We start from the raw sequence: 26,743 nt of genomic DNA, 5'->3' as shown, positions 1-26,743 counted from the left end.
TAGTGAACACTCTTCTTCTCACTGAGAAAAATATTGCTTCTCATTCGAATAAGCGACCGCTGCGAATACAGGCATTGCAATTATAACACGTATGTAACCTGCCAATACAATCCGTGAACATATATAGTTGCACTACTTGAGCCAGTACCGCTAAAATTATATGCCGGCCTGGAACGTTATTGTAACATATGTTTGTCAAAAAATACTGAGCAATAAACGCCAGCTGGTTCATGCAAAAAAAAAAAAAAAGAAAAGCCGAGGTCTGTCTCACAAAGAAAAATTAAGAGAAGAAAATGAATACAAAATACGAACTTACGTTTTCCTAAGAGGTCTACCAAAATTTTTTCGTACTGCCTCTGCGATAAATTCGGTGGAAGGTTTCCAACGAAAAGCGCAACACTGGAACTATAACAGTCTTCCTTTTGCTGAAGATAAAACCTAGTCAAGTCCTTTTGTCTTATGGACTCCTGTAAAAAAGACGTTTCTCATCACAAGTCATTCACTAATGCGTGACATTCATTCCATAGCTATTCAGATCGACATGCAATTAGAATAGTGGCACCAGCTTACTCTCGCAATGTTCCTGAGCAACTCCCAGGGACTCTCTTGATTGTCCATCACTCTTTCGTGAACAGCTGAAATAAAAAAAAAAATCATCTGTTTTACCTATCACATTTCGTATGTTCACTATGGTCTTGGTATTGACATAGCTCCGTGTTTGGGGTTTTCAAGGTTCATGAGCAGCGAACATTAATAAGGACAAAGCAGGGGGCACGCTTTACTCACACGGATTTAGGAAAAAAGGAATCTTCGTATTAAGGTGTGGTGGGCTAGAAACCTAGGTGTAAGAACCGCGCGGCCGAAAACGGTCCCGCGCTTCAAGCCTACAGAGCGGGGCCTATTAGAGAGTTTCAGGGAACCGCTTTTGCACATTCGATACGGTACGATGGGCCCTCCAGTACAAACTGCGCAAATGGGATTCTATGTGGTAGCGCATGCGCAGTTCGTACCGGAGGATCCACCGCACCGTTTCGGATGTGCGAAAACAGTTTTCTAACACTCCCTGTTACCTATGCAGAAAGCAACACCACCTTCCACTCTCAGAGCTGGGACGCCAAGGGGGATCGGAACCGCTGGCGTGGAGACGACTTCTGATAGGAAACCTAAACTTTAAGACGCGTCTAATTTGAGTGTGTTTTCGGAATTCTGCAAAACTACTCCACGTGCCATATAGTTTTGCTAAGTGCGCTGATTTAGAGGTTTTCGATGATGCTCAAATGTTTGTAGCTGAAACGATACCTTTAAATTTACTAGTTAGAAAGTTAATTACTCATAAGTGATTAGAAACCAAGTTATACCAAATGTTATTCATTTTTCTATAAATGCCCTTCGGCAAAAGCCAATGGGATTTCAACTTTTTTTTTCTGCACTGCGTACTTTTTTGCGAGAGCGATTCCACTCGTGTTTAGAGAAGCACCCTGTTTATTTCTAGCAGAAGGAATAAGATACTGAAAATACGAGACCCAGACGGGGGTAATGTGCCCGTTTGTGTCTCGTCCTCTTACGGTTTTATTGTTCCTGCTAGAAGTATACTCATACTAACACGCTCATTACGATATAATCCTGTACACAATATCAGAGAAAAACGCGGCTAGAGAAGTTGACGTACAGCCCTTGTCCAGCGTGACTTCAGAGAGCCTGAACTTGTTGATGTCGGAGGAGTCCAAGCCAAACTTTTCCAGAGCCTGTATCATGATTTCCTCTACACTGGTGTCGCTCGTCACGGAAATCACGCGGTAGATATCCGCGGATCTGAGAAAAAAAAAAAGACAGCAAATAAAATTATCGTCTATGCGTAGAAATCCGGAATAAAACACCATGGATCAACATTCTAACTTTGAAAAAGAGACATATACATCTAGTTTCAAGAAACGTGAGCTATAGTTTGTTAAATGTTAAGAAGAGCAGGAAAAACGCATCCCACAAATCTTTCTGCTTGGTATAATTATTACTTCCTTGCTCTCTAGTATTCCGTCTGCTAAAGTGAAAAAGGTGCAGCACTTTGAGGGATGAGCTTGTTCTGCTATTCCTAACCGGCAACAGACTTACCAAGAAGTACACTGTATTCCCTTGCCCGTAGCCGCACATGTTCATAAAAGGGCTCAGGATATCTGATTTTCTATAGAGAAGCGGATGCCACTCGTGGTGGCTTATGTGAGGAAACCAGCAAATACGGAGGAAATAATAACATCAGGATTCGACACAACGAGATGTGTTGGGATTCTGCATGCACCAACGTCATGATCATTAAATCTGCGCAGCTTGTTGTGTTGCCGTTTTGAATATAAATTTTATTATATCTGCCTCCCGATTCGCTGGTTTTTGCGGATCGCAATGATTTTATGCCGCGAGCACCGCTGAAAGGCCTACACGCAGGCCTTGTTCATGAACTGGTGCAGTCTATTAGCCCCGAGAAGTTCGCGTGGTGCCCCCTTACGGCGAACCGGGGTGACGTCACGGCGAGAGGAGAAGTTTTCCCCGACTCGCCCGGCTCGGCCTGTGGAGGCTGTGACGACGCTAGCTGTCGGCGCGCTCGTTTTTATTTAATTTTTTTTTTTGGGCGTGTTTTTCGTAGGAAGTGTAAATTTTTATATGTGCCTTTATTGAGGTATGGCCTGGAGCTACAGGTGAAACTTCAACCAACATTTTAAGCAAGCTTAACAGGGCAGGCGACGCATGAATCGCAGCTGGTATATGAAAATAAAGAAATATGGCCGCAATTGCAGGAGCATCGTTATAGATTTACATCTCGCACAATAAATGCTGTTGATGGTCTGAACGAATTCGAAGGTTATGTATACTATTTTTTTATCTCTGCTTTGAAACAAGATCGCCGAAGCAGAAAAGCTGCATGCTCCTCGGGCAACATGCTAAATACAGTCTGGGCCATGGGGAGAGAATCACAAGTAAGACAGCCCAAGTGCAGGAGCAAAGTAAAAAAAACAAGGACATTTTTATATACATTGCTCGCATTTAACCTTTGCTGGATTCGGATAGTATTTCAAAGGACTACACGAGTGGTATTTGTGGACTTGTTTATATCAACCCTCAAGAAATGTATAGCACACGTAAGCGAAGATGTCTACCTCGTTATTAGTCCCTTAAGCCTGAAAATTGAGACTTTACTTAAATGAAATTGCCCTGAAGCTAAAATACCAGAAGCTTTTCTTACGCAGACTGTCGCCCTTCACAGGTTCCACATTTTCCGCTACTAGTGCTGCATCTACCGCTGGACAGACGTTCGAATGCTTGCTTTTACTCCTGTTTTTCTCTGTTGTCAGAGAGTCCAGCTGTAGGGAGTTTGGAGGCTGAGGAAGCTTTTGGGGACCTGCAGCAGTCTCTTTTAATTGGAAATGACAATTCAGACTAAACGGTGTATTTTTTTAATACCCAAGGCTGGAATAAAGAATGTCAGGAAAAAGTAAAAACATTCCAAATTACGGTACTATTGCTGTGCATATTTTGGGCAGTTCAATACATATTATACAGGCAACTGGGGCAATTCGGCCGTTTTTGCTGCTACCATACAAACTAATTTTCAGTTATGTTGCATCTTTAAGAAATATGCCTGCATACGTGTATAAACTATATAATGAATTCACGAAGAAGCTACATTTATGTAAAACAGCCCTGTTCCACGAGCGCTTCAAAAATCACCAGACGCAGGGTCTTTAAAACATCTGCGAACCAGCGCATGCTGAGTGGAAGCGCAGAGTCAGGGTCGCGAGCTAATTTGCCGACCACCCAAAGGCCCTTGGTATAAATGTCACTTCAAATGCCTTGAAAGCGGGATGTCATATCGTCCTAAATCATGAACAGGAGAGGAACAGAATTCCAGCGTCTGAAACACTTGCGCCACCGCTTCACCGACCCTTTGCAAGATTGCCTTGTGTCGTGTGGACGGACGGGGAGGTTCATCAGCGGAATTGCCTCCTCCGATAGCTTTCGGTATTTGTAACCCAATTTTAAAGGTAAAAGGGGCAAGCAGGCTTATAAAATGTACGGTAGCACGTCAATATCAGCCTAACTCAACGTCTTGTACAACGGGTACACGAAGTCCAGCTCCTCGAAGAGCTTCTGGGACACAACGCCAAACCGGGAAACCGGTGCTGGGAAGCGAGCCGATGCGAGGTCGCGGAGCGGAGTCCTCCCCCTGACGTCACGGTACACCTCACCCAATCAGGGCGCTGCGACCGCAGCGACGCTTGTGTTCGCTCTCGGGGCTAATAGGTAAAAATATACAGTATGAGGCAGGTTTTTTTTGTGTGTATGTGTGCGAAATAGAAAACGCATTTATAATCACACGAAAGAAGGAAATACACACTCTGAGAAATGCCTGCGCGTCTAGTTACCCGCAAAACACCCAAATAGCCAATCATTGCGATCTAGGAAATTAGCTTAGCGAATGATGAGGCGGAACATCCGTTTAGACCTCTAAATTAAGTCTGCGCTGTTGCATTACGCAGTGAAAGCATGACGCTTTGCATTGCGTAATGCCACAGCGCAGACTTCATTGTTAGGCCTAAACGGATGTTCCGCCTCATCATTCGCTGAGCTGATTTCGCATACATCGCGGAGATCGGCTCTTTGAATGTTTTGCGGGTAAGTAGACGCGCACGCATTTCTTTGAGCGCAGGGAAGTTTGAACCAGTTATATTAAGACGAGACGCATCGTTATTGTGAGGACTTCTAATTCCCCAAGGGTACGGCCTACCGTTAAGCCTAATAAAATTACGTCGTAAACACCTGTCGTGTTTATACGAAAATAGGTCGACCTCTTTATCAACATTGCCTGCGCGTGTATTCCTCTGTAACACGGAAGAGGAGCCAATCACTGCGATTTACGGAAGAGGCTCGGCGAATAACGAGGCACCGATAACGTCAGAACGCAGAAAAGAGATGTTTTTACTCGCATTTTGTTTTATTCCAAACGTTATCTCAGTTTTGCCATTCGCCGGCTCCTTTTATAACTCTTAATGATTGGTTTCCTAGGGTCCCCCGGGAAGGTAGACACACACGTCTGTTCATAAAAAAGGTCAATGCAACATATTTTCTGATAAATACGATATTATTAGGTTTTTCCGCGTATTCCACATCTATAATTCAACAGCTTGTTTTGCTGACTTATAATTATTCATTGAACTACTGCCTACTAGCTTCAACTAATGAAATGCCCAGATTTTTTTTATAAAAATCAGTTAATTCGATTGTCGACAATTGCCTAAGCAGACCAAGGATGATATTTTTTTTTCCATGAATTGATGTTGCGTGTTTTGAAATTGTCACAGGCACGTACAATGTACGTGTCACAAACACGTACAGTGCGACTGAAAAAGATTTTCTTAGACAAAAAAAATATATAATTATTTTCATGTGTACCCCTTCGTCAAAAACGGAAAGAGACCCACCTGAGCTTTCCAGGGAATACCTTGACGTAGCCCTGGTCTGGATTGGGAGGCCGGTACCTGAGGAAAATGGCTGGCCTCTTGCCTTCTCTCCGCGTCAGGCTTTGCACTGGCATAAAGTCCCCCAGTTCCTTCTCGTTGGGATCTGCAAACCTCCAATCCGTTAGAGAGCCTCCGCAACTCCTTTCGAGTGCATTCATTCTAACAACAAAAGAAAAGTATGTGAGCCCACTTCTCTGCGGAACAAAAAGGCAGCCGATCACAACAAACTACAGGGCGTCCCCTCAAAATTTTTTTACAGGGTTCGTTCTCGCAACCAAAATTAACTACGCATCTCCGAAAACACTTTCTCTGCCAAAATGTAGCGCTAGCGGTCCGAACAAGATGCCAAAGTTTCAGAACCAACCAGTTTCTGAATCAAAAGTTACAGGTCATTTTTTAAAATTTTTAATAAAAAAATGGCAGCCGACGGAGCTCTCGAATACATGGAGCTGAACGGCGACTGTTACCGAAAACGGGCAAAAACGGGCCCAATTTTCCCATTAAAACTTTTATGAAAATCAGTTGTAACTTTTGATTAATATAACGATTAGTTCTGATACTCTGGTATCTGGTTCAAACGGCTAGCGCTACATTTGGGCGGAGAATGAGCATTCATCAATGCGCAATTTAATTTTGCGGTAAAAAACAAAGAAAAAAACACTACATTTATCGGGGAAACACACTAAATATGAGTTCCCGGTCAAATGACAAACTTCAGAATATAATTAGATAAAAAAAAGCCATGTGCGAAGGGACGACGTGTGAATGAAACGTGAGGCTTATTGTTCATGACAACATCGTATGCCTTTTTTTCTAATCGTAGTTTGAGCTCGCTCTTTTTTTATAGGATCCTTATATTTTTTGCCTCGATTGGCTGCCTCTGTATTTAACAGAAAAGCGAACTCAAACGCGTTTTAGAGTGCATGGTCAGAAAAAAAAAACGATTTCGTCGTACGTGTTTGAAAGGCCTTAACTATTTTATTAAAACAATATGCTCTCAACGTAAACCTATCGGAACGCCGACATCCCGGCAATAATAAAAATAGGGCTGTTTTGCGTATACCATAAAAGTGCGCACTCATTTTTTTTATTTAATCATGTATCGTCAAATACCGCGACACAGAAAAGTTCATATATTGAAGCGGGTTCCGCTTGCCAGCTGTTTATTAGCCGGACAAGACGTACGGTTTCTTTGCTGGCTTGCTTCGAGTTGCTTGCGCGAGCGCTCGCATCGCGCGACCTCCAGCCTCGTTCTTCTCTTAACCGCTACAATATGCTTATGATGCCCTACATATACATCTGAAAGTATATTGCTCCCCGTTCACGGATTAATGTACGGTGGAATTTAGGGTTACTTTGAATCGGGGTGTTCTTTTTTAGCAAAAACAAGCAAAACGTCCCTACCGTAGACATCGGTGATGTAGTAATGCTTCGGGTCACCAGATATATGGAATGCTCGCAGTGCGGCGCCCTAAAGAAACAGGCGGTGAAAGGAAGGAAAAAGTTTGAGATTCAACGTTGGGAACAGCAAATTCGGCAAAACCAAAATAATAGCACACGTAAACATTCTTTTTTGTCGCGAACTCCATCTCTAATTCAAACGGCACTTAAGACTTGTCGGTACTCGAGGGTACAACACTTTAAAACTTGGAGGACGCTGAAGCTTCGCCCTAGAGAGTGGAATGCGATAGCGTTATCGGGCCCCGTTCACATCGCCTTCTCATTCGCCGTGAAAGCGCGCCTTGCGTGGCCTGCAATACTGATATTGCATTTTATGCTTCAACCGTTGTGTCCAAAAAAGGGGGAAATAAAGGCTTGTGTGGCCTGGTCAGTAGCATGTCGGCTGGCAACCGAAGGGTCGACGACAAAATCCCGCCTAAATGCCTTCAAATGCTTCGTTAAGGAAAATAAATTACTTTATAAAGTGAAATCATTTGAGACACGTGGCGACCTTTAATTCGCATTACATGTCATGTTTTTTAATCACTTTCATTCCCCGCTGACGTCGCGTTTTACATGAGCGCTCTGGGTTGTTTGAAATTCCCGCGCGAGGTCATGTAACTGTGACGTCATGACCCTATCGACCAATCAGGATTTTCGCGTCACGCCACCGATCCCGGCTTTTCTGCCACGCCACCGAGGTCGGCGTTTCTGCGAAACGAGCTCGTTAACGCTCTCGCGTTAAAACAAAATTTGCAGGGGTTATCAAGCCGGCTGTGATACAGCTCGCAGCAGCAAATTCTCGCGATAGCATCGCAAAATCAATGATGTCCATGCTAGCGTATAAAGGCAAACCTTTACACCAGGAAGCTAAGAATTAATACTTCTGTGATAAAGAAATGATTCGTTTCTTATTTATTTTCACGGATATCTGATCATAGTGCATGCATTTTGGATACTGTTTCGTATTCCTAATGCCATCTGTACATTTATTTTCATCTCAATTATTCTAATAAAGGAAGAAACTGTAATAGAAAGCTGCTAGCTTTCATGCGTTGCGTACTCTATTTTTATTTCAGATATGTAGTTTTATTATAGTAGTTCTGAATTCAATTATATATAATTATTAACCTCATTTCCGTGCACTTATATGCCATATTTCCCATTTTTCCGAAAGCATTCCGCAGAAACCAGTAGATCCATTCTTTGCTAAATTATCAGGATAAGGAAGGTTACTTTGCTACCATCGGTAAAACAGTTTAAGTGGTCAACTTGATGGACAACCTTGCCTCTTAATAAGCGGAAACAAATCCGGCACCTCTGCCACGCTCCCAGCATTGTCTCAACGGCACCTCGCACCTTTTTTTCACAAGCACTGCGTTATCATCTTTAGGTTATGAAAATCATATTTGATTTCTTTCTTGTTATCACTCATATTCTATAAGACTATAACGTACCATGGCACTCATATTGTGTGCCATTGTATATGTTACTCTGTTTATTTAAATCAGCAATCCGCGCTACGATGAGACGAGTTCAAATGCATGCAGTACTTTAATGTGCTAAATTTTACGCTACCGAAGCAGTAAGGGAGTACTTACGATGATTTGCTCCCTAATTGCATTACGTGATACGGTGATTGTCCTGAACATCCTTCTCTTCATAGAGGCGTTGCCGTCGTATACTTTGATTATTTCTGAAAGCGCAGAATATGAACATGGTTCTTAGGTGCTTAATTCTACCTTTAACACGTTTGATGATGAAAAGTGCGTCATGTTCATGTCACGAATGTAAACAAGATCAATGCAGCTGTGTACGACAGTAACACAACTATACATATGCTTATATCGTCCATTAATAGTATATGTTCTGCACATGATGTGACTTATAATACTCATAGCACTTTTAGAATTAACATTTCACCAGCGCTTGTTCCACGTAAATTTCTCGAGGCTGAATGCACCTCTTCTAATTATCGCCTAACATGTCGTTTTGAAGAAACGGTAGAGGAATCGCGACGGCGTTTCTATTGCACCTAATATAATATTTAACGAGCGCTGTGTCAGAGCTTTTCAATACAGGAACATCGCGGTAAGTTTAATGCAAAAATCGCAGAATTCGTGATAAGAGACGGCTGAATATCAAACCGATCAACTCACCTTCATCTTTATCCTTCTCTTTTGGTGATGGGTAATCGTCAAATTCTTTGCTTTTGAGGTCCCCCGTCGATGAAAATTCTTCCGATATGCTTCTTGCTGCAAACACGAAACGAACTCAGTACGTTTTAAACTTCACGAATAAAAAAAAGAACCAAACTTCAGTTAGAACAATATTCGATATTGTCTGTTCATTCAGTCATCCAATGCTTCCTATTGTGCTAAATATAACAAAAGAAGCAATTATTCATCCACATACCTTAACGGATTTAATGTTAACGAATTTCAGGTTATGTAAAAAAAAAAAAACACTACATAGTATCGACTTGTTTGAGAATATATTCACTCAAGTACTTGGCTAGATTATTTCTTCCTGTGATGTTTTAGTGCTCTATCTGCTCTAGGCTTGAGAATGTATCAAATTTCTACGTAGATCAATTTCTGTTTAATAGTAGCAATACCAAAATCACTACCTTTAAGATCATAAATCAAATTGTAGGAAATAATCTGCCTGAAATAATTTTCGAGTCGTATAATAGAGGGGTTTATAGATGACTATACGGGTCTAGTTTATGATATTCGTTCTCTCAAATGTATCATAGATGCTGACGAGTTATTTTCACATCTACCTTTAACTCAGCAAAATAATACAAAACGAAGCATTCGTTTGGTGTCAATAGTCTCTGAAAAGATTGTCGAAATACTTTTTTTCGTATTCAATGTCGATTTTTAATAATTAAGGGAGATATGTCAACTTATAGTATGTGTATACGCTAAGCACGGGCCCTAACACGGCTAGAAGCATGACATAAAGCGTAGCTGAAAAGTTAAAAAAAGAAAGCGTTAAAAAATATTTCTAAATCGCCATGGTTGACATGTGTGGAAAAGAAAACAGTGTTCGCGTATCCCTTGTCCTAAAAATAATAGGAGTTTGGTCACATTCTGAGACCTATGCGAAGAGCAAGTCGTTGGCTTCTTTCGCGAAGCTGCGGTAACGTCAAAACGACACCGAGCTCCGATTGGCTATGATTGAAAGGATAGTGGGTAGAGCTCAATGTCGGATGCCGTGAAGTGTACCCACTATTTTCAATCAGCCAATAAGAGCTCGGCGTTCGGACATCATCGCAGCCCGTGTGCAAGAAGCAGACGAACTGGCGCTCCGCATAGCATTTTGATATCCGTGCTGTGCACAACACGGATATCAACACGTATAGCACTAATGGAATATGAACATATATTTTCCTTACCGCGTAATTCACAAAAGATAGTGTCAAACGTGAAGCGTTAATTCCCAAGTTCCTGCGCTCACACACACCCGTCACAGCAGTAATAATCCTAATGACATATCAGTTGTGAAAGAAATCTAGAACACACATAAACTAGAGAATTCCTTATAATTCTGGCGTGTTGCGATATGGGCAATGTCAGCTTATTTTTATTTAGTAAAATTAGTTGTTTTTTTTCATTACGAGCATTACTTACCGTGCACTCTCAGGATCGCTGTAGCTTACAATGAAACAAAGGTACTTAAAATTAAAAAAAAAAGAAAAGAAAACAGGGAAGGCAAGAAAACGAGCGAGTGGCTACGATGCTTGGAATACGTTTAAAAGTAATGTATAGAACACTTTTTTTTTTGCTGTTTGCGGGGGGAAAGGGGGAGGGGGGTTGTTTCGCTTACTTTTTACTTGGTTACATCCTAATGTATACTTTCTGTGCGATTACTGCGACACTAGTCGTAGTCAGAACTTCTGGCACGCTCAGTGAGGAAAATGAAAAACGACAGGCACATCCTTTTTCTAGCCGTAGCTCGCCCGGCAGCTTACCAGCTGGAATAAAGTACGAACCGCTGCGGCGCTCACCTATGCTGGGGTAAGTGGCCCGGGCTAGCGTCTCTCTCCTCCGCATCTCCACTCCGATGATGGTCTCCAAAGGAACGTCCGTGCGAGGAATGCTCACGGCCGCCGGAGGAAGCATGATGCTCTCCAGGCAGCCGAAGTTGCACTCTTGGATCAGGCTTCGGTAGCAGGTGGCGTGGGCCTGCACCACGCACCCGAAAGCGAGGACCGCCTCACGTTGTTTGTCAACTTCGCAAGCATTCTATTATAAGTTTCCGTTCTACTTGCGGACATTAGGCATTTTGACAAGACCGTTTCCATAATCCCAATAATGGTACTCGATACTCCGCCGCCGGCGCCCTCAGCACATGCACCTCTCAACGAGCAGAGAAACGCGATCACAGAGAACGCCTATATAAAACGCCGCAGTGCCGTATGTTATACGTGACGCACTAGGGGCCAGCGCTGGGCATATGTTGGACACCTGTTCTGCGTAAACGTTCAGCTCGAACTCGCGTTCAATCCTTTTGTAACACGAGTTTTAGCGACAGTGAAATGGCACTCGTGTCTCATACGTGATTCACGGTGGCCTTCCTTTGGAGACGTTAACACTCCAGCACTACGGCTGTCTACGGGTGTTGGAAAAGCGTAAACATTGACATGAGACTTTTTTTTAACGATTTTTGCGCATGCAAAATTTGAAAACACTGATTATATATGAAGTTACGTGTTATCCATATAATACTACATTTTTTACTTCCTGAGTTTTGACCAGATCAGTTGAGGCACGTCAGGAATTACTGCAGACGTGTGTCATTTGCGGCGTGGGACTTCACCAAAATGTAGTAATCACACGAATAATTCATGACTAGGTATACCAACAACCATGCTCACTCGCACTAAAGTAATTCTTGTTACGAAAATCGGGTTTCGAATTGCGTATAAATTTCATTTCCAACTAAGCTTTTTTTTTGTTTTTATTACACTTACGTATTAAGAAAAAAAAAAGGACAACACAGGAATGTTTTGTTACTCCAACGTCTGAACAGTTCAAGCGGCCCTTTATAACCCCAACTCCGTTACAGTCGAAGTTTGGACGAGAATACTTCAGCGTTCGAGCTTCAAAATCCCCATTCATCTGTGAGGTCAGCGTTTAAACACTTGGGCGGCGCATTTACTTCACTTAGCAGACATTTAGACCGACGGCCAGAGTCATTAGGGCATTGAGTGATGTACGGCGAGCCGCTTGACTCAGACGGAGCTCAGAAATAGCGCAGGATCATCGGTAAGAAGCTCGTGCCAACAGGCGAAGAGAGGTTTCTCTCTGCACGGGCTAGAGAAGAGACGTGCAATGGAAATTTTGTTTCTCGAAGCTTTGGGTTCGGCGAACGCAGAAACATGGAGGGGTGCCGGGGTCACTGACCGTGATGCCGCACCACTCGCACCGCATGCCAGCCAGGCACTCTGCTGACCAGCAGGTCTTCTTGCACTGCTGGCACTTGGAATTGGCGGGTAAGTTGCCTTCCCGCCAGTGGTGGAACTGCATGACTGACGGCTGCGAAACGCACGCAAGAACCACGCGGTCTTAGAGGGTGGGAATGATTACGGTCGTCTCTCGAGTTTCACCGAATCTGGTATGAGCTTTTATGGTATTAACTTTACTGTGACTCTAAGCAATCAAACGGCGTGAAAGGTAATGCTGCAGGAATGACAATTTTGAAACATTTGTTAAGCTGCCATTCCTGCAGTGTGACTATCTGAACGGGGGGAGGGGGGGGGGGGGGTAATGTTTTAGAGATGCATAGTGTATGACCTGGGCACCGGCTATTTCAATATCGCAAAACGTTTGATTATTTGCAATGAACTCTGATAAATATCGGCCGATAAAACAAGGTACGAAAATTAGTTTGAGTCAAAACATGCCAGCGGCGTAATATTTGCTACTTCGTTGTCAGAATGACAGTTATTTTATAGGCTTACAATATGATATTGGCCATACAAAGAAATGTGGTCATTATATAGATTGCTTCTAAACTTAATAACGCCATGTAATCGTCAACATACTAGATATTTTTGCTAGTGTCATAAACTCCACTCAGTCAACCGGCCGGTGTGTCTTCTTCAAGCAAGATACTCAGAGAAACTTTGAAACAACACGATGTATCTAGAACGCTAGAACACGGGGAGTCACTAAAACCCCCAAAACTGGCCAAATGCGTGGTAACGTTAGGTTTGGAAAAGAGGTTGGTTTACTTCCGCGGTATGTGGACTGGGAATGTCATGTAACTGAAGTGCAGAACATATATTTTGTCGACTGTTACCGTCTTTTTTATCCATGTCGCGTCGATTATATTATTTTAGTGTCTCATGAAAGGACCCAAATGTAGCGGATGGTTTGAAAAAGACGCTAAACCAAATTTTGGCTCAAATTTATCTCGTACCCGAGAATCCCGCTTAGGTCGACTCACTTTATTTCTACTTGGAGCATAGGTCGCACACTGCTTGCAATCTGCAACGCTGAAGTCTTGGCACTCCAAATGTACACAGTATTCACAAACTGCAAAAAACAAACGTCAGGATCAATCGCGGTTACGTAGGTAACTGTGGCTCCCCAGCGAAAAATTATACGCATATGTTGCGTTATGATAAGGCATAAAACGCGGGTTTTAAACGGCGTTTAATCTTTATGGAACCATCATTACCGAGGTGGCTATCGTGCACGACATCGCATGTTTGCATAAAACACACCAGAATTTTGATCGTATGGTTAGGATTTTAAAAAGACTCCGCGCCATAGGAAGAACCCAATATTGATACACACTAATGGGTAACACGTGTAACCTAAAGAACGTCGATTCGACACGCAGCGTTATAGTTGTACATTCGTAAATATTGGGTACACAATAAAAAACGGCGCCAACTGCCTGTGCTTACCTTCACACCTAACTGCACAGTTGTCTTCGATTCGTTTTCGGCAGACATTGCAAAACTTTCTTTTTAGGTGACCTGCCTCGGTCCAACAGTGGGGGACTGGGTTCTGTTACCAAGAAGCAAACGTGCGAACAGGTGAGAAATAGCGGTAGACAGTGAATCCCAAGGAATAGCACGACCTTGCAAAGACTATGCTAATTCATACACTCTACAATAAACGATGTCGCAATAAATTTTTCAAATATTAAATCGGCATGTCATTAAGTGGACTCATCTAATAACGCAAAATTACTCTTCCAATTATATATAAATTTCCTCCTTTAAAACCAATGTCCGAGACATTTTAAAAAATTTTACAACATTTAGTTGTTAAAAAAGTTCTAAAATAAAAAAAAAACTTTCAAATTAAATTTTTTTTTAATAACACTGTAGGTCGTGGTGAACGTGAGTGCAGATCAAATATTATCTCAGGAAGAACGTCCCAGTCAAAGACTTGTAGCTTGACGTGAAAATAGGTCATGACTGCTGTTGTACTTCAAGAACCCAATTGTGCGTCGCAATAGTACGTTTAAAAATTGAGGCTGCAATGATAACCGATACCGAAATCCAGAGCGAGATACGCGCAAGACCGCGCACCAAAAAGATGACAGCCCATTAAGTGCATGCAATGAAACTACACTACGGTACCCAAAATATCCCAGCTTAAATTCGCCAGTGTATTCCGCGAAGCAAAATTTATTATTCTGGAATACAGAAACCGTTATGTCCTATTTTAATAACGGGCTTAAACAACAACTAATAAATGTGTCACTTTTAATAAATTTGTAAAAAGTAAATTTTAGGCAATTAGTTTGCTAATTATCAAGTTATACTTGCACCCGATGTCCTTTGACCCCAATAACATTACTACAAGAATAACTTCTTCGTTAATAAAACAATTTCTTCTTTTTTTAAGGAGGAAACATTTTTATGTGAGACCGTTCACAAAGTGTTAATAAGTATGAAATATATTAATGAATTATTCCCAAGAAGTATTGGGGACACTTTCCTCTAATGCTGTGTAATGTCGTTTTGTAAATCGACGCGAGAGTATCTGGATGGTAGCCAAACACCTTTCAGAAGAGTATTGCGGTGAAACGTCGAATGCCAGTCTGAAAATTTTTTGAAGACTACTTTGAGCATTCGTCTTGCCACCCTCTTTCTCTTTCCTTCTATGTTGGAGTCGTTTCTTGAGATTCCAAATTTTTTCTGCCATCTCAAGAACGTTTTTTTGTGTGTTTTTTTTTAATATTAGAGGGCAGTAAACATTTAAGTTATTACTGTATTTAGGATAAGCAAAAAGGCATCGGCGGCAGCACAATTTCAGTGAATTTTTAATTTGTTTCTCCGGCAAGATAACAAACACGTAAACTGCACAGTGAGCGACAAAAACGGCATGGGTCGCCGTAAACATACACTTTCGAAGTGCGTGCGCATTTATCACCCCACAAAGTAAGCTCATAGCCAATTACCGCTCTTCACGATGCGCGCTCGGCAAGCAACGAGGCCCAGCTGTGTACGGTGCAAAAATATGCGATTTGCGCGATAACAATGGGCCTGGCGTTAAGCCACTTGGTCCTTCTCGCCGTGCACATTACAATTTTAAGCCAACTAATTTGTTTCCTGCCTCATCATCGACTAAACTCGCTCCGTGTATAGCACTGATTGACACATAACGTGTTCTGCCGTAGAACAGTTTCGCATTATTTTTTTTACGCTGCAAAAGTACAAACAACGGCAATGTCAGTTTGCCTAGATGAGTGCCAGCCGAAATGAGTGAAATGCCCCGTGGGGTGCCTTCACCATAGTTAACTACGAAACTTACTACCACGTTGTGACAATAAGAAACGTGACAGCTCATTCCAACACCCTTTATAACAGCTTAACATAAATAGGGTTCCCCACATGGTTTTTGGGCGGTCCCGGCCTGAACGCCGCTGGGCCAGTTCAAATTGCCGTTCCCTGCAATTCACCGTTCGTTTCAATTAGGGCGCTTAGTTTCGGGAGAAACGAGTGTTTTGTAGCAAAAAGGGGCCCGTTAAAGGTCTACGAGGTTTATTTATAGAAACACAAAATGCTCCTATGATAACTTACTCAATTCCCCTTTTCAAAAAAAAAGAAAATACTTGTCAGTTGGTTACGAGCGGTGTCGTGATCGAAACCAGTAAACGGTCAGGCTTCCCTCCGAGCGCACTCGTTTACTTAGACGTCATTTGAGGAGGAGGGTGCTCAAACAAATCGATCGAAGGTGGAAGCGCGGCGAGTTGCGGCATTTGTAGGTTGACAGACACGGACAAAGCAAAAAGAAAATACCACTCGACAAAGCAAGAAGAAAAATAGCACTCTGATACTTACTTTGATCACATTAATTGCAATAGTTGAACAAGGGGAAACCACTGTCTTGAGGCATCTGTCGTGAACTACAAAATTACAAACTGGAAAGAGAAAAACGAGAAAAGAGAAGAGATCAGTGTGAGTACGGCACGTAATGTTTTGCTTAGCCAAGTTTATACACAGCACTTCTGATCAAAAGGTGCACTTTAAAGCATCGCTGTCAGGAGTTCTACAAACAACGCGATCGTTGTCCTTGCTGCGGACCGGTTACATAGTCTATCTCGGGGGTCTCAAACACGCGGCCCGCGGGCCGCATGCTGCCCGCGAGCATCCAGCGAGCCCCTGTGGCCATGCCGCTCGAGCGCTACCTGCGCCAAAAATAACAGTTCTATATCGTCGATTAACCTCAGCTTGAAAAGGAACTCTGCTCATATGGCATGTTCACACATTTTGCATTATTGTCTACTTTTGGACTGAGTATTGCTTCGTCTGAATACTTTAATCTCAGCCCGTTGTCAAACTAACCAACCGGCACGGCAATGCCACTCCTAGGTTAAAAGCGCGAGCTCTTTGCTCAATGAGGCACCTCGGCTGCACGAACTCTCGCTTAACGGAAGCAATTGCTAAGGATGAAGCTATTAGTTCTGGCTTCTACCTGTCGGACAATACCCTTCAATATAAAAGAATTTTCCTATAATTCTGCTATATAAATAATTACGAAAGCAAAAACTGTAGTAAGAAGAAATATTTTTGTCTATGCCTGTTGAGCCTATTGAACTGTGCAACAGGGCAAGGACGGCGTGCTTGTACTTGTATTGTTGAAAACTGCGAATACATTGAGGTTTCAAATCGTGCTAAAATATCAGGTGTGGACTCAAAGTAGTTGTATCCGCAAATGAGTTAAAAATGGCAAAACAATGAGCTTAAAAAAAAGCAGCGAGCACAAGAGTCCTTAGAAAATCTCTGAGGTGTCGCTGGAACAGTCGGCTGCTTTGTAAAGTGGACCACTTCTTTATGTATTTGCCCCCCCCCCCCCCCCCTCCCCCGGCCCTTTGGCCCTCAACCTTTTGGGGTGGGCTCTATGGCCCCTACAGTCGAATGAGTTCGAGACCCCTGGCCTATCTTAACACGACGCAAAAGCGCGGTACGAAAGCACGACACAAAAGTGTATCGGCAAAGTGTTGGTAAAATAGGCATGGCATAGATCTAATTTCTGAAGTAATTGGCCTCAACACATTTCGGGAAGAGGAGCCCGCAAGTAGGACAAAGCACTTTGGAAGTGGTAAAGTTAATATTGCACCAAAAAAAGTTAGTTTTCTTTTTTTACCGTTAAAATAAATTACGCGTCACCAAATGCTCATTTTCCGCCCATTTTCCGCTAGAGGTCCGATATAGATGCTGAAGTTTCAGAACTGAATGTTATCAAAGTCGAAGGATGTAAGTGATTTTCTAGAAATTTCAATGGGAAAAAGGCGGACGACGGAGCTGACGAATACATGGAGCTGGATGGCGCCAGTCATCAAAGATGGCCCAAAACGGGCACCATTTTCCCACAAAAATTTAAAAAAAAATCACTCGTAACTTTTGAATGGGATAACGGTTAGTTTGGAAACTTCAGCATCCGGTTCGAACCGCTAGCGCTACACTTGAGGAGACAAATAAGCATTCGGTAATGCAAACTTGTAATTCTTTTGAGGGGGGACACCCTGTACATTGCCGACAGTATTTGCGTGATCGATTAATGGGTATCGTGCAGTTTGACTATTAGAATTACAGTGAAACCTCTCAAGTCGAATTTGTCAGTAACTCGGAAACGGCTCTAAGTCAGAAAATGAACTCTCCCTATTCCTTATGCGCATTATGTGCGATTGCCCTTAAAGCATAAGGAATGGGGATATTTCACTTTAATTGCGTTTAAACCGCTTATATTGAGAATATGAACTCGGCATAGAAGTAGAACGTACAAAATTCTCAAACAGGTTGTGACAAAAAAAAACAAAAAAACTTATATATCTTTTTTTGTGTGTGTGTGTGCGTGAAACTGTTTTTTTCTCAGCCTGCTGCAGAAAATGAGACCTGTATTTTGGTGGAAATGTCTGGTTGAGCAGCCTGGTGGATCATAGATTGTTTTGTTTTCTTTGTCGTTAGTTGGAGGTATATATATATAATTAACCGTTCATTCACTGATTGAATATATATATATATATATATATATATATATATATATATATAACCAATAACCGTTCATTTACTGATTGAAAACCCTTAGAAGACCCGCTCTTCCAGTGTTGCATAAAAAACAGTCAAATAAATAAGGAATAAATATAGAATAAATAAAATAGTTTGAGTAATTTCTCGTGTATGTTTTCATTCTAAAAGGCACCTGAACGGGCTTTGTACAACGTCGTTGCCATATTTAGCAACCAATAAATATTTCAGGCGCGAGCATAGCGACTAACTAAAGAACAGAGAAGTAAAAAAAGAAATGGAGGAGGAGCATCAGGCGAAAACGGTTCCCCCCGGTGTTAAATAATCGCCCCAGCCTCCGGGGCCGAGCTACACGCAAAGGCTCTCACACCCCACCGAACGTTGCATGCATGAATTGGTCGAGCCAGGCAGAAATAGAACGCCTCTCTGTTTTGGCAACAGTCTGAGACGGCAACACCGGTCTAAATTCAGGGAGCTTTTCTGTTTTTTTTTTGCTCCGTCCTCCGCCTCGAGACAACAACTTAGCTGAGTCACTTTGGCGGGCGAGAACGGACGCTCTAAGGCGAAACAAAATAATAACAAACGTGGCGCAGACGACGGCTTTTCGTTCCAATCAAGGCACCATCCCGTGGTGACAGTAAAGGGCAAGGATTTGCTTTTCGTTATTGTTTTATCACTTAGTTTTTGTTTGGCTGCTGATTATTTTTTGTTTGTTTGTCGTAGGATGAAGCTGGAAGTCGGGCTGCGTGTTATCCGGAGCCGTTGCGGGTGGCCCTTTTGTTGTCACCATCGTGACTGAGTGCACGCGCTGTCGTCGTGACATTTGACAGCTACTTGGCGCCGAGTTTGAGATGCTACGAGGGGGTCGAGAATAGTGGAGAAAGACGACGAGATGCGTATGGTCGACAGTTGAACGGCTGCTTCGTGATGAGTGCAATAAAACAAGTCTCGAGCGAAAACTTTTTAAACCCAAACCTCATTTACTCTTTTTTTTTTTCGGCGTTTCAGTGGGGTCATGCATCGGATTTGTTTGGCATCATATTTATTTGCCGTGTTTAGTTTTTGAGACCCCAACGTCAACGTCTGTTGTTCGTTTTTCGGTGAAGTATTTTCTTTACCCTGCTCATTTTTAGGAAACCGTTTTGTAGACACTGGATCGTAATATCGTACTTCGATTGCCTGCCAAAAACTCTCGCCTAAGTTATCCCAATGAAGGTGGCTTTGTAGTGTCAAGTGTCGATATATAATTAGTAACTTATCTCTTAACTCGTTAAAACCGGAATGGACCTTTTTCAAAAAGAATTCTGCAGATGCGCAGGCCTTCCTCTCACAGCGGCGAAAGTTCTAACTTCGGCTCGCGTCTGGAAGAATGGTTTCACTACCTCTCCTGTCACTTCTAAAACTCGGATCAGCCAAAGAGAAGGCAGGATAGGTACTCCCATTCCATCCACCAACCCTGGTTAGAGTTTTAGCCACTTGGTGTCGTCTTTATGTGAATTGTGCATTGATGTGAACACTTTCAACAAAATGTCCGCGTCCGCAAAGTCACTAACAGCCCAATAACTGTGACCTGCAGAGGGACATGAGGAAATGAAAAAGACCTGTACTCTGTTTCACCTTACGAAGAATCCCAGCGGACGCTACATGCCGTCAGAGCAAATCCGCGTAAGTGGGACGTAACTTTTGGGAAGAGGCAAAGTGACGTGCGTTGTCACGTGATACGTTCACAGCGCTGGATAGGGAAAGATGGCTCGTAAGGTTTGCTGCAAAGTTAAACGTGAAATTTAAAAAAAAGAAATATTCCGCAAACAAACAAAAAAGGAGGCCGGCTTTGAGACAGCAAGCATTACGTCTTACACGCTTGCGTCGTGCTCGCTGTCACATCGCAAACTTACTTTCCTGGCCCGATTTTGTTTTCAGTTTTGCCATTGTTTATTATTGTTCCATAGTTCCCAGTGCACGGCAATGCCATTGTATGCGGACATAAATACGGAAGAAAGCCTCTCTGTAGTTGGTCAGTGGACAGAGACTTGAGTGGCCATAATTAAGACACCGAAATTACAACGATCCTGCACCGCTGGACGCAACGAAATAATTATAAGAGAGAACCCGGCGTACCCCGGGGGTTTCTTTTCTTTTGACGTGCGTCATCCTAAAAAGAACGCGGGATCGATAAGCGGCGAAGATAAGATGTCGGCAAATCGATATCGACAACATAAAAAAGAAGCCTTCTTCAAAAGCTAAAAAGAAGTAAAAAAGGCAGCGAGGCACGTAAAGAAAAGAAACGAGTGCAAGTCATTCCGTACATGCATACCCTATCTCATAATCTGAAAAAGGTAGCTGGTCGATACGACATTAACGTGGTTTTTTCTGCACCGTGTAAACTTGCCAGGATATGTCCGATGTTGACAAGGCAGAAAAAGGCACCGTGCTCCAAGAAACACGCGGTGCAATATACTGCGTGCGTCACCAATGTGGTGTACGATATTCCGTTTAGTTGTGGCAGAGTCTACATTGGGCAGACTGGGAGCTGCTTCAATGATAGAGCACGTGAACATAATTTGTGTGTGCGCAACAACGCGGGGGGCCATCTCGCTGACCATTGTGGGCGATGTGGATGTAAACCTGACCTGACTGGCACAAAGTTTTTAAGAAAGGCAAAGGAAAAAACGGAAAGAGAGATTATAGAGGCATTCTACATAAAAAAGAAAGAAAACAATTGCGTCAGCGCTCCGTCTTTGTATTTGCTCCAGAGTGAGATGGTGTTTCTGGAAGGTTGGCTCTGATTGTCGCGATTGAATCCGATGTGGTTTGGGCAATGTGTATATATAGGTGACAATGGTGTTAATAAAAACCAGTTGAGAGTGAAGCGCCTGTCCTGTCGTCCGTGTTTCTTTATTGTCCTCGTTTGTTCGCGCTTTTTAACCTTTTATTCAATAAAAAAGAAAGAAAGAAACTAAGCGCCAAGCAAGAATGTGGTCACATAAATAAATTTATCCGGGTTTGTAATGTCGTGAAGGAGCGCTTTGTGCGTACACGCGCATAAATCTATCTGCACGAATTCTACGCCTCATAAACAGATGCACATATGCATGCGTAAGCGTGCAAAAATGCACGCATCCGTAAGAGATTAAATGAACATTTATATTTTTAGGCTCAACTAACAACAGCCGTCTTTTTCAACTGAGAACGCCACACGTACGTGAACGTGCTATTCTCTTAACATTTTTTTTTTCTTCTCTAATTGCAAGACAGGTCAAGCGCCTATTCGTAGATACACGAAGTTCATTTTCATTTCGAGCCGATCATCAAAACCACACGCGACTACTTTTAGGATGCCCCTGTAAAGGGTGCACTGCGGAGTGTGCGGTCACTATAGGAAGAAGCCTGCGTGCCGCGTCCAGAGCCTTGTATAGAGAGAGTTCGGTCACTGGGAGGTGCGGGCAGAGCCAGGGCGTGCACCAGACGCAGAAAAAGGGCTTGATATCCTCTCTTGGCCAACCAGAAGCCGAAAAAAATCCCCTAGCGGAGGCAGCAAGAAACAGTTTTAATCATAGATATGTGGTTTTAATAAGCGCGTAAGGGTTAAATGTAGTAACCCTTCCTGGTTGAAAATAGGGTGCACGTGATGTTTCGATTATGATCATGTAGAAAGATGTAAGAAACGAATGTGGCCACTCAAACTCTGTTTTGCTCGGGCAGAGTGTGACCGCTCCGACGGCAGATTCCCGGCGCTCGGTGCCTGGAGTACGGATTATGTCCATCGTTCCGCTAGTTGCGCTCTTCCACCATGACCTTGGATGACCGCAATTGAAACATCACGTGCACCCTATTTTCAGCCACCAAGAGTTACTCCGACGCACTTGTTAATTTCGTTTCTCGCGACCACGGTTAGGGTATTATTTCCGACTCCTGACTGACCGCATTCGAATTTGTGAAGACGCCCTGGAACACGTCCAGCCCGCTTTCGGCCAATGGCGCCTCCTTATTTGTCTTTTATACTTCCCAATGAATGGTCAAACCCTGCACCTATAGGGCTCTGGCCGCGTCTGTTCTGGCGGACCATCGTGCGACTTAGTAACGCTGTTCTTGACGGTTTAAGGTCCCGCTCTTGAAACAGTGGTGCCCACCGTATGTGGCTGGCATTTATTCATAATATCCCCAAACTAATTAATTATTTTAAATTATTCACACCACCGGCATACGCAGGGAGGCCCACAATTTTCGCATTTAGTACGGTGGAAAGGTTTGGACATTCACATCATGTTTTATGCCATAGATAAGGTTCCAACTTTTCAAAATTCATATTTTTTCAAAATCAAAGTTGGTTCGGGTTTTTTTTTTTGTTTGTTGTTTTCTTCTACAAATATTGTATCTTTCAAAGTTAACTTTTAGTTACGGACAAAAATTAGGTGCTTATTAAGAGTTACGTGATTCAGGAAGAGGACATTGGGGATGATATTCTTCAACCTCCGGTAAACGCGTGCGTGACCCGATTATTTTGAGAACGTCCAGTTACCGATACCAGAAGGAAATTGAATGAGGGGTTTTATTTCCGAAGAAACTATCAGTCTCGTGGACAGTTCAGTTGAGGTTGTGTTCGGGTTATTTTTGGGCAGTGTTATGGCGGCTGTGTTACGGCTATGTTAGAACTGTGTTAGGGCAGTGTTAGGACTGTGTTAGAGCTGTATTAGGGCTGTGTAATGACTGTGTGAGGACCGTGTGAGGGCAGTGTTAGGGCTCTGTTAGGGCTGTGTAAGGGCTGCGTGAGGGCTCTGTTAGGGCTGCGTTAGGGCTGTGTTTGGGCTGTGTTAGGGCTGTGTTAGGGCTGTGTTAGGGCTGCCTTGAGGGGTGAACGCAAAATAAAGCTGTAGATCACGGTTTCTTCCCGCGTAGCCTGGATTTCTTTTCTTTCTTTTTTATTAAAGGGCAGTTTTAATTTGTGTTTTCCGATTTTTTTCCGGTTTGGTGTAAAAACCGGTTCGGGGTCTTTTTTCGGGGTTATTGGTAAATACCGAAAACACCAAATCCTAGGAGTTATTGGTCTACCTTCCGTCTGTCCTTCCCTCTCGGCGCTACTGGTTATTTCGTATCGCCCCGAAAATAAAAGTATGAACAGCTGTCTTGGCTAAAGGTCAGCGCGTTTCTGGCGGCAGAATTCTCGGTGGATGCTAATCTTGAGTGCAGACACGAGCCCGGGGAGCTAAAAATAAGCATGCGGCGATTGATAAACAGTGTTCGGCGCGGATGAAACAAGCAAAAATGGCAGCGGGAGAACAGATAACGGCTAAAAGGTCCGCTTGCTCAATAACGACCGACAAGCAAGATACGCGCCTGTTTTCCGCGCCGGGGCTTCTGCAGGCTGATGACGTGCGGACAGACCTTTAGTCGAAATACATTTCGAGATCAATATTTTGTTATTCTCTCAGCTTTTCATACGAAGTTAACACGGGTTGAAAACGCGAGACAGTTAGCGCAAGCTTGATGTTCTCACTGTTCTAGCTTTTTTTATATAATATTATTATTTTGCATGAGGAAATAGGTAATCAAAACTACATGTGTAGTGATGCATGCTTATGCGGAGAAGCAAGTTAGTAAAATATGTCTTTGACGCTAACATTTGTTGGTACAAATGCGAAAACCGCCGATGTCAGATCGGCGCTGGACACTCAACTACTTAGTTTTTTTCGTCGGATACATTGAGCACTGAAACAAACGCCACTCGTTATGTTGTCAAGTGTCACCGGTTTCTAGAGTTTCCTACAGGTACAGTTGCACCTGCCTACTCGCTCTGATGTGGTCAAAGCTTCTAGGCTCTCTAGATGCCATGTTTTGTTTGCTCTGTAGTGCTGTAGCGAACAGCTGGACAGAAAGCGCTTCTCTGCACTACTACAATTTACTGTTGCAACGCGTTGTATCATTCGTAATTTGACAAGCAAATGAATGCATGAATTCATTCATTCATTATATTTTCTAAGTTTTAGGGTTTATTTTTTTAGAGGATAGGAAGAGAAGGTTAGAAACGCTGGTCTTCAACACAAGGTTTAACTCATTCTTAAGGCACAACCTTCTGGTTTCTCTCAACACCAGCAAGTATGAGCAAGTTTTGTTTTTATGTCATAAATTACCAATACCCTCAATACACACCCCGAAAATATACACGGGCACCAACTGAATCAATCGCTCTCAAAGACTCGTCAATAAAGCCGCGTGTCCTATACAATGTTACGACGCGCTATTACAGTAGTCCGTTCGACTTACGATGATACAAAAAAAAAATGCGGCACGAACTAAATCAAACAGTGACATCCTCCGTCGCATTTGAGCCCGTTCCCCGTACGACTCCGCCGAAAAAATAGCAGTTCATGATCGATAGTTCTCTTTCCCTCTCTTTCTTTCTCTCTCGCTTTTTCTTTCCCGCTTGCCCACTGTTACTCCGACTTTCCGGCGTCTACTTGTTTCATCCAGAGTCTATAACCAGAAAAGAGAGTCCCTTGTTTGCTGTCGTCGTCCAAGAAAAGCAGCTCTTTGCAATCCTTAATTGCCGCCTGGCACGAAACCCCGGGTTTCAAAACGCACTCGCTCTCCGAATGACTCTCCGACGTGGCCGAAGCTCACGAAGCCGCCCACTTGAGACAAAAGGATCGGTATTTAGGCTTCCCGATACCATTTCATCGACGAGTTTCCAAGAATAGACCGCGGACCCTGTATAAGCCTCCCAGCGTAAAACATGGCCCCGTTTTAGCAGCATACTCCCAACAGTTGATTCATTAACCCAATTTACGAGAGCGTGTTTCTATTTTTGGACCACCAACAGCGCTTCGTGTGCTAGGACCAGGGTCAACACGACGGCAACGTCACAGCGACACAAAAGCAAACAAACAAACAAAACAAACAGTTGCACCGATACTTTTTTTTATAATTGGTGGTTCGACCATACTGTTTTCGCAATGCTAATAGAAAGAATAAAAGTCAAAGAGCAGTCCAGTTTAAATTTTTTCGTTGAAAGGGCGACTTTTTTTAAGATAGGGTGGGCGCTTCAAACTTCTAAAACATACAGTATACTATACGGTGAGCAAGTCTTCCAAAATGCCTCTTTGGCGCATGGGAATAACAGTGGGAGCACACCAATTAGGGGGAAAGAGAGAGAAGTCACTGGGAACACGCAATGGCGAGTCAGCCAAGCTCGTACCGTCATTGGTTGAGGTCGGGGGAAACAAAATCACGTGGGCGTGTTTAGGGGCTAAGCAAACGAGCGAGACGCGCAACAAGCAGACGGACTAGCACGCCGTATGGTCACTGGAAGTTTAAGAAGCGCACGGCGTGGCAAGTTCCGAGCACCTTGTAATTGTTACGCGGACAATAAGACTGTGGAACTAATCACTAAGAGATAGGCGTGAGAAGAGTAAGACCCTCCCCGAGTTCCTTCGACGAGCAGTGACTATATAAAGCCGTTTAGAACGAGTCCCTAAATCAGCTCGGTCCAACATGGTGAGGAGACTCGATATAATAATAAAAAAAAGGAACAAAAACGTATTTTATTTCTTAAAAAGAAAACGTTTCGTCGCAGTATTTGGTTTTAAAATAAACGTTTATTACAAAGATGTTTTGAGTGAGATACTGACTTAGGTTCTTCCGTTCGGTGTTACACGCAAACCTCCCAAAAACGCGTGCACAATAACTTCAAAATTTGTTGTAAAAAAAAAAAAAAAAAAAAAACTTAGTTGCTATTGTTTTTTTTTTTATTATTTTTTATTTTAGTGAATATTTATTTTTTTAGTTGATGTGACCTCTGATGATCCCGATCCGGTTTTTTCTCCTGGCTGATCAGGAATGGCGCATAACTAGGGCTCCGTGTTTTCGGATAAAACCGAAAAACTCCGAAAAACACCCGCCGGTAAAATTTTTGGCAATTCGGATTTATCCGATAAACTCCGAATTGTTATGTGCCCATGCCACCCCCCCCCCCCCCCCCCCACACACCCAAACAACAACAAAAATGTTTTTTTTTTTTTTTTTTTGGGGGGGGGGGGGGGCAGCGCAGGCTCAGTGGTCCTGGGAAAATGACACCATAATTATCTTTCAAGCCTCGGACTGTTGTCAAAAGGGGGTCTTACGGCTTGCCTCATCAAGGTTGGTTCGGGGAAACAGGTCATCGTATACCCATTCGTGTAACGACAAAAGCCACTCTTTTGGTTTCCAGTTTGGGCCATGGGATTTGGGATTTATAGAAAGGAGAGTGTATGTTTATGGGGGTAACAGTGAAAGCTATGCACCATAAAGATTGTATAAA

At 43.0% G+C, this 26,743-nt stretch overlaps 1 protein-coding gene across 2 annotated transcripts in view; it reads right to left on the bottom strand.

Annotated features, from left to right (window-relative positions):
• Positions 1 to 26,743, bottom strand: part of LOC8052826 (diacylglycerol kinase theta) — a 75,333-nt gene that overhangs the window by 28,905 nt on the left and 19,685 nt on the right. For both annotated transcript variants that reach the window (XM_029968309.4, XM_029968310.4), the window contains exons 2-13: positions 16,264 to 16,343; positions 13,873 to 13,975; positions 13,407 to 13,495; positions 12,362 to 12,493; positions 10,963 to 11,140; positions 9,107 to 9,202; positions 8,549 to 8,643; positions 6,912 to 6,978; positions 5,469 to 5,610; positions 1,670 to 1,812; positions 571 to 635; positions 317 to 467 (exon numbers count right to left, since the gene is read on the bottom strand). In XM_029968309.4, the coding sequence (XP_029824169.2) occupies positions 317 to 467; positions 571 to 635; positions 1,670 to 1,812; positions 5,469 to 5,610; positions 6,912 to 6,978; positions 8,549 to 8,643; positions 9,107 to 9,202; positions 10,963 to 11,140; positions 12,362 to 12,493; positions 13,407 to 13,495; positions 13,873 to 13,975; positions 16,264 to 16,343 (1,341 nt within the window). The remainder of the gene's footprint in view (positions 1 to 316; positions 468 to 570; positions 636 to 1,669; positions 1,813 to 5,468; positions 5,611 to 6,911; positions 6,979 to 8,548; positions 8,644 to 9,106; positions 9,203 to 10,962; positions 11,141 to 12,361; positions 12,494 to 13,406; positions 13,496 to 13,872; positions 13,976 to 16,263; positions 16,344 to 26,743) is intronic.

This window comes from Ixodes scapularis, unplaced genomic scaffold (assembly GCF_016920785.2).
Source record: "Ixodes scapularis isolate PalLabHiFi unplaced genomic scaffold, ASM1692078v2 PGA_scaffold2__306_contigs__length_199485367, whole genome shotgun sequence".
Taxonomy (NCBI): Eukaryota; Metazoa; Arthropoda; class Arachnida; order Ixodida; family Ixodidae; genus Ixodes; species Ixodes scapularis.
Note: the sequence above shows the minus strand (reverse complement) of the source record. Positions and strands in the feature narration are given on the sequence as shown.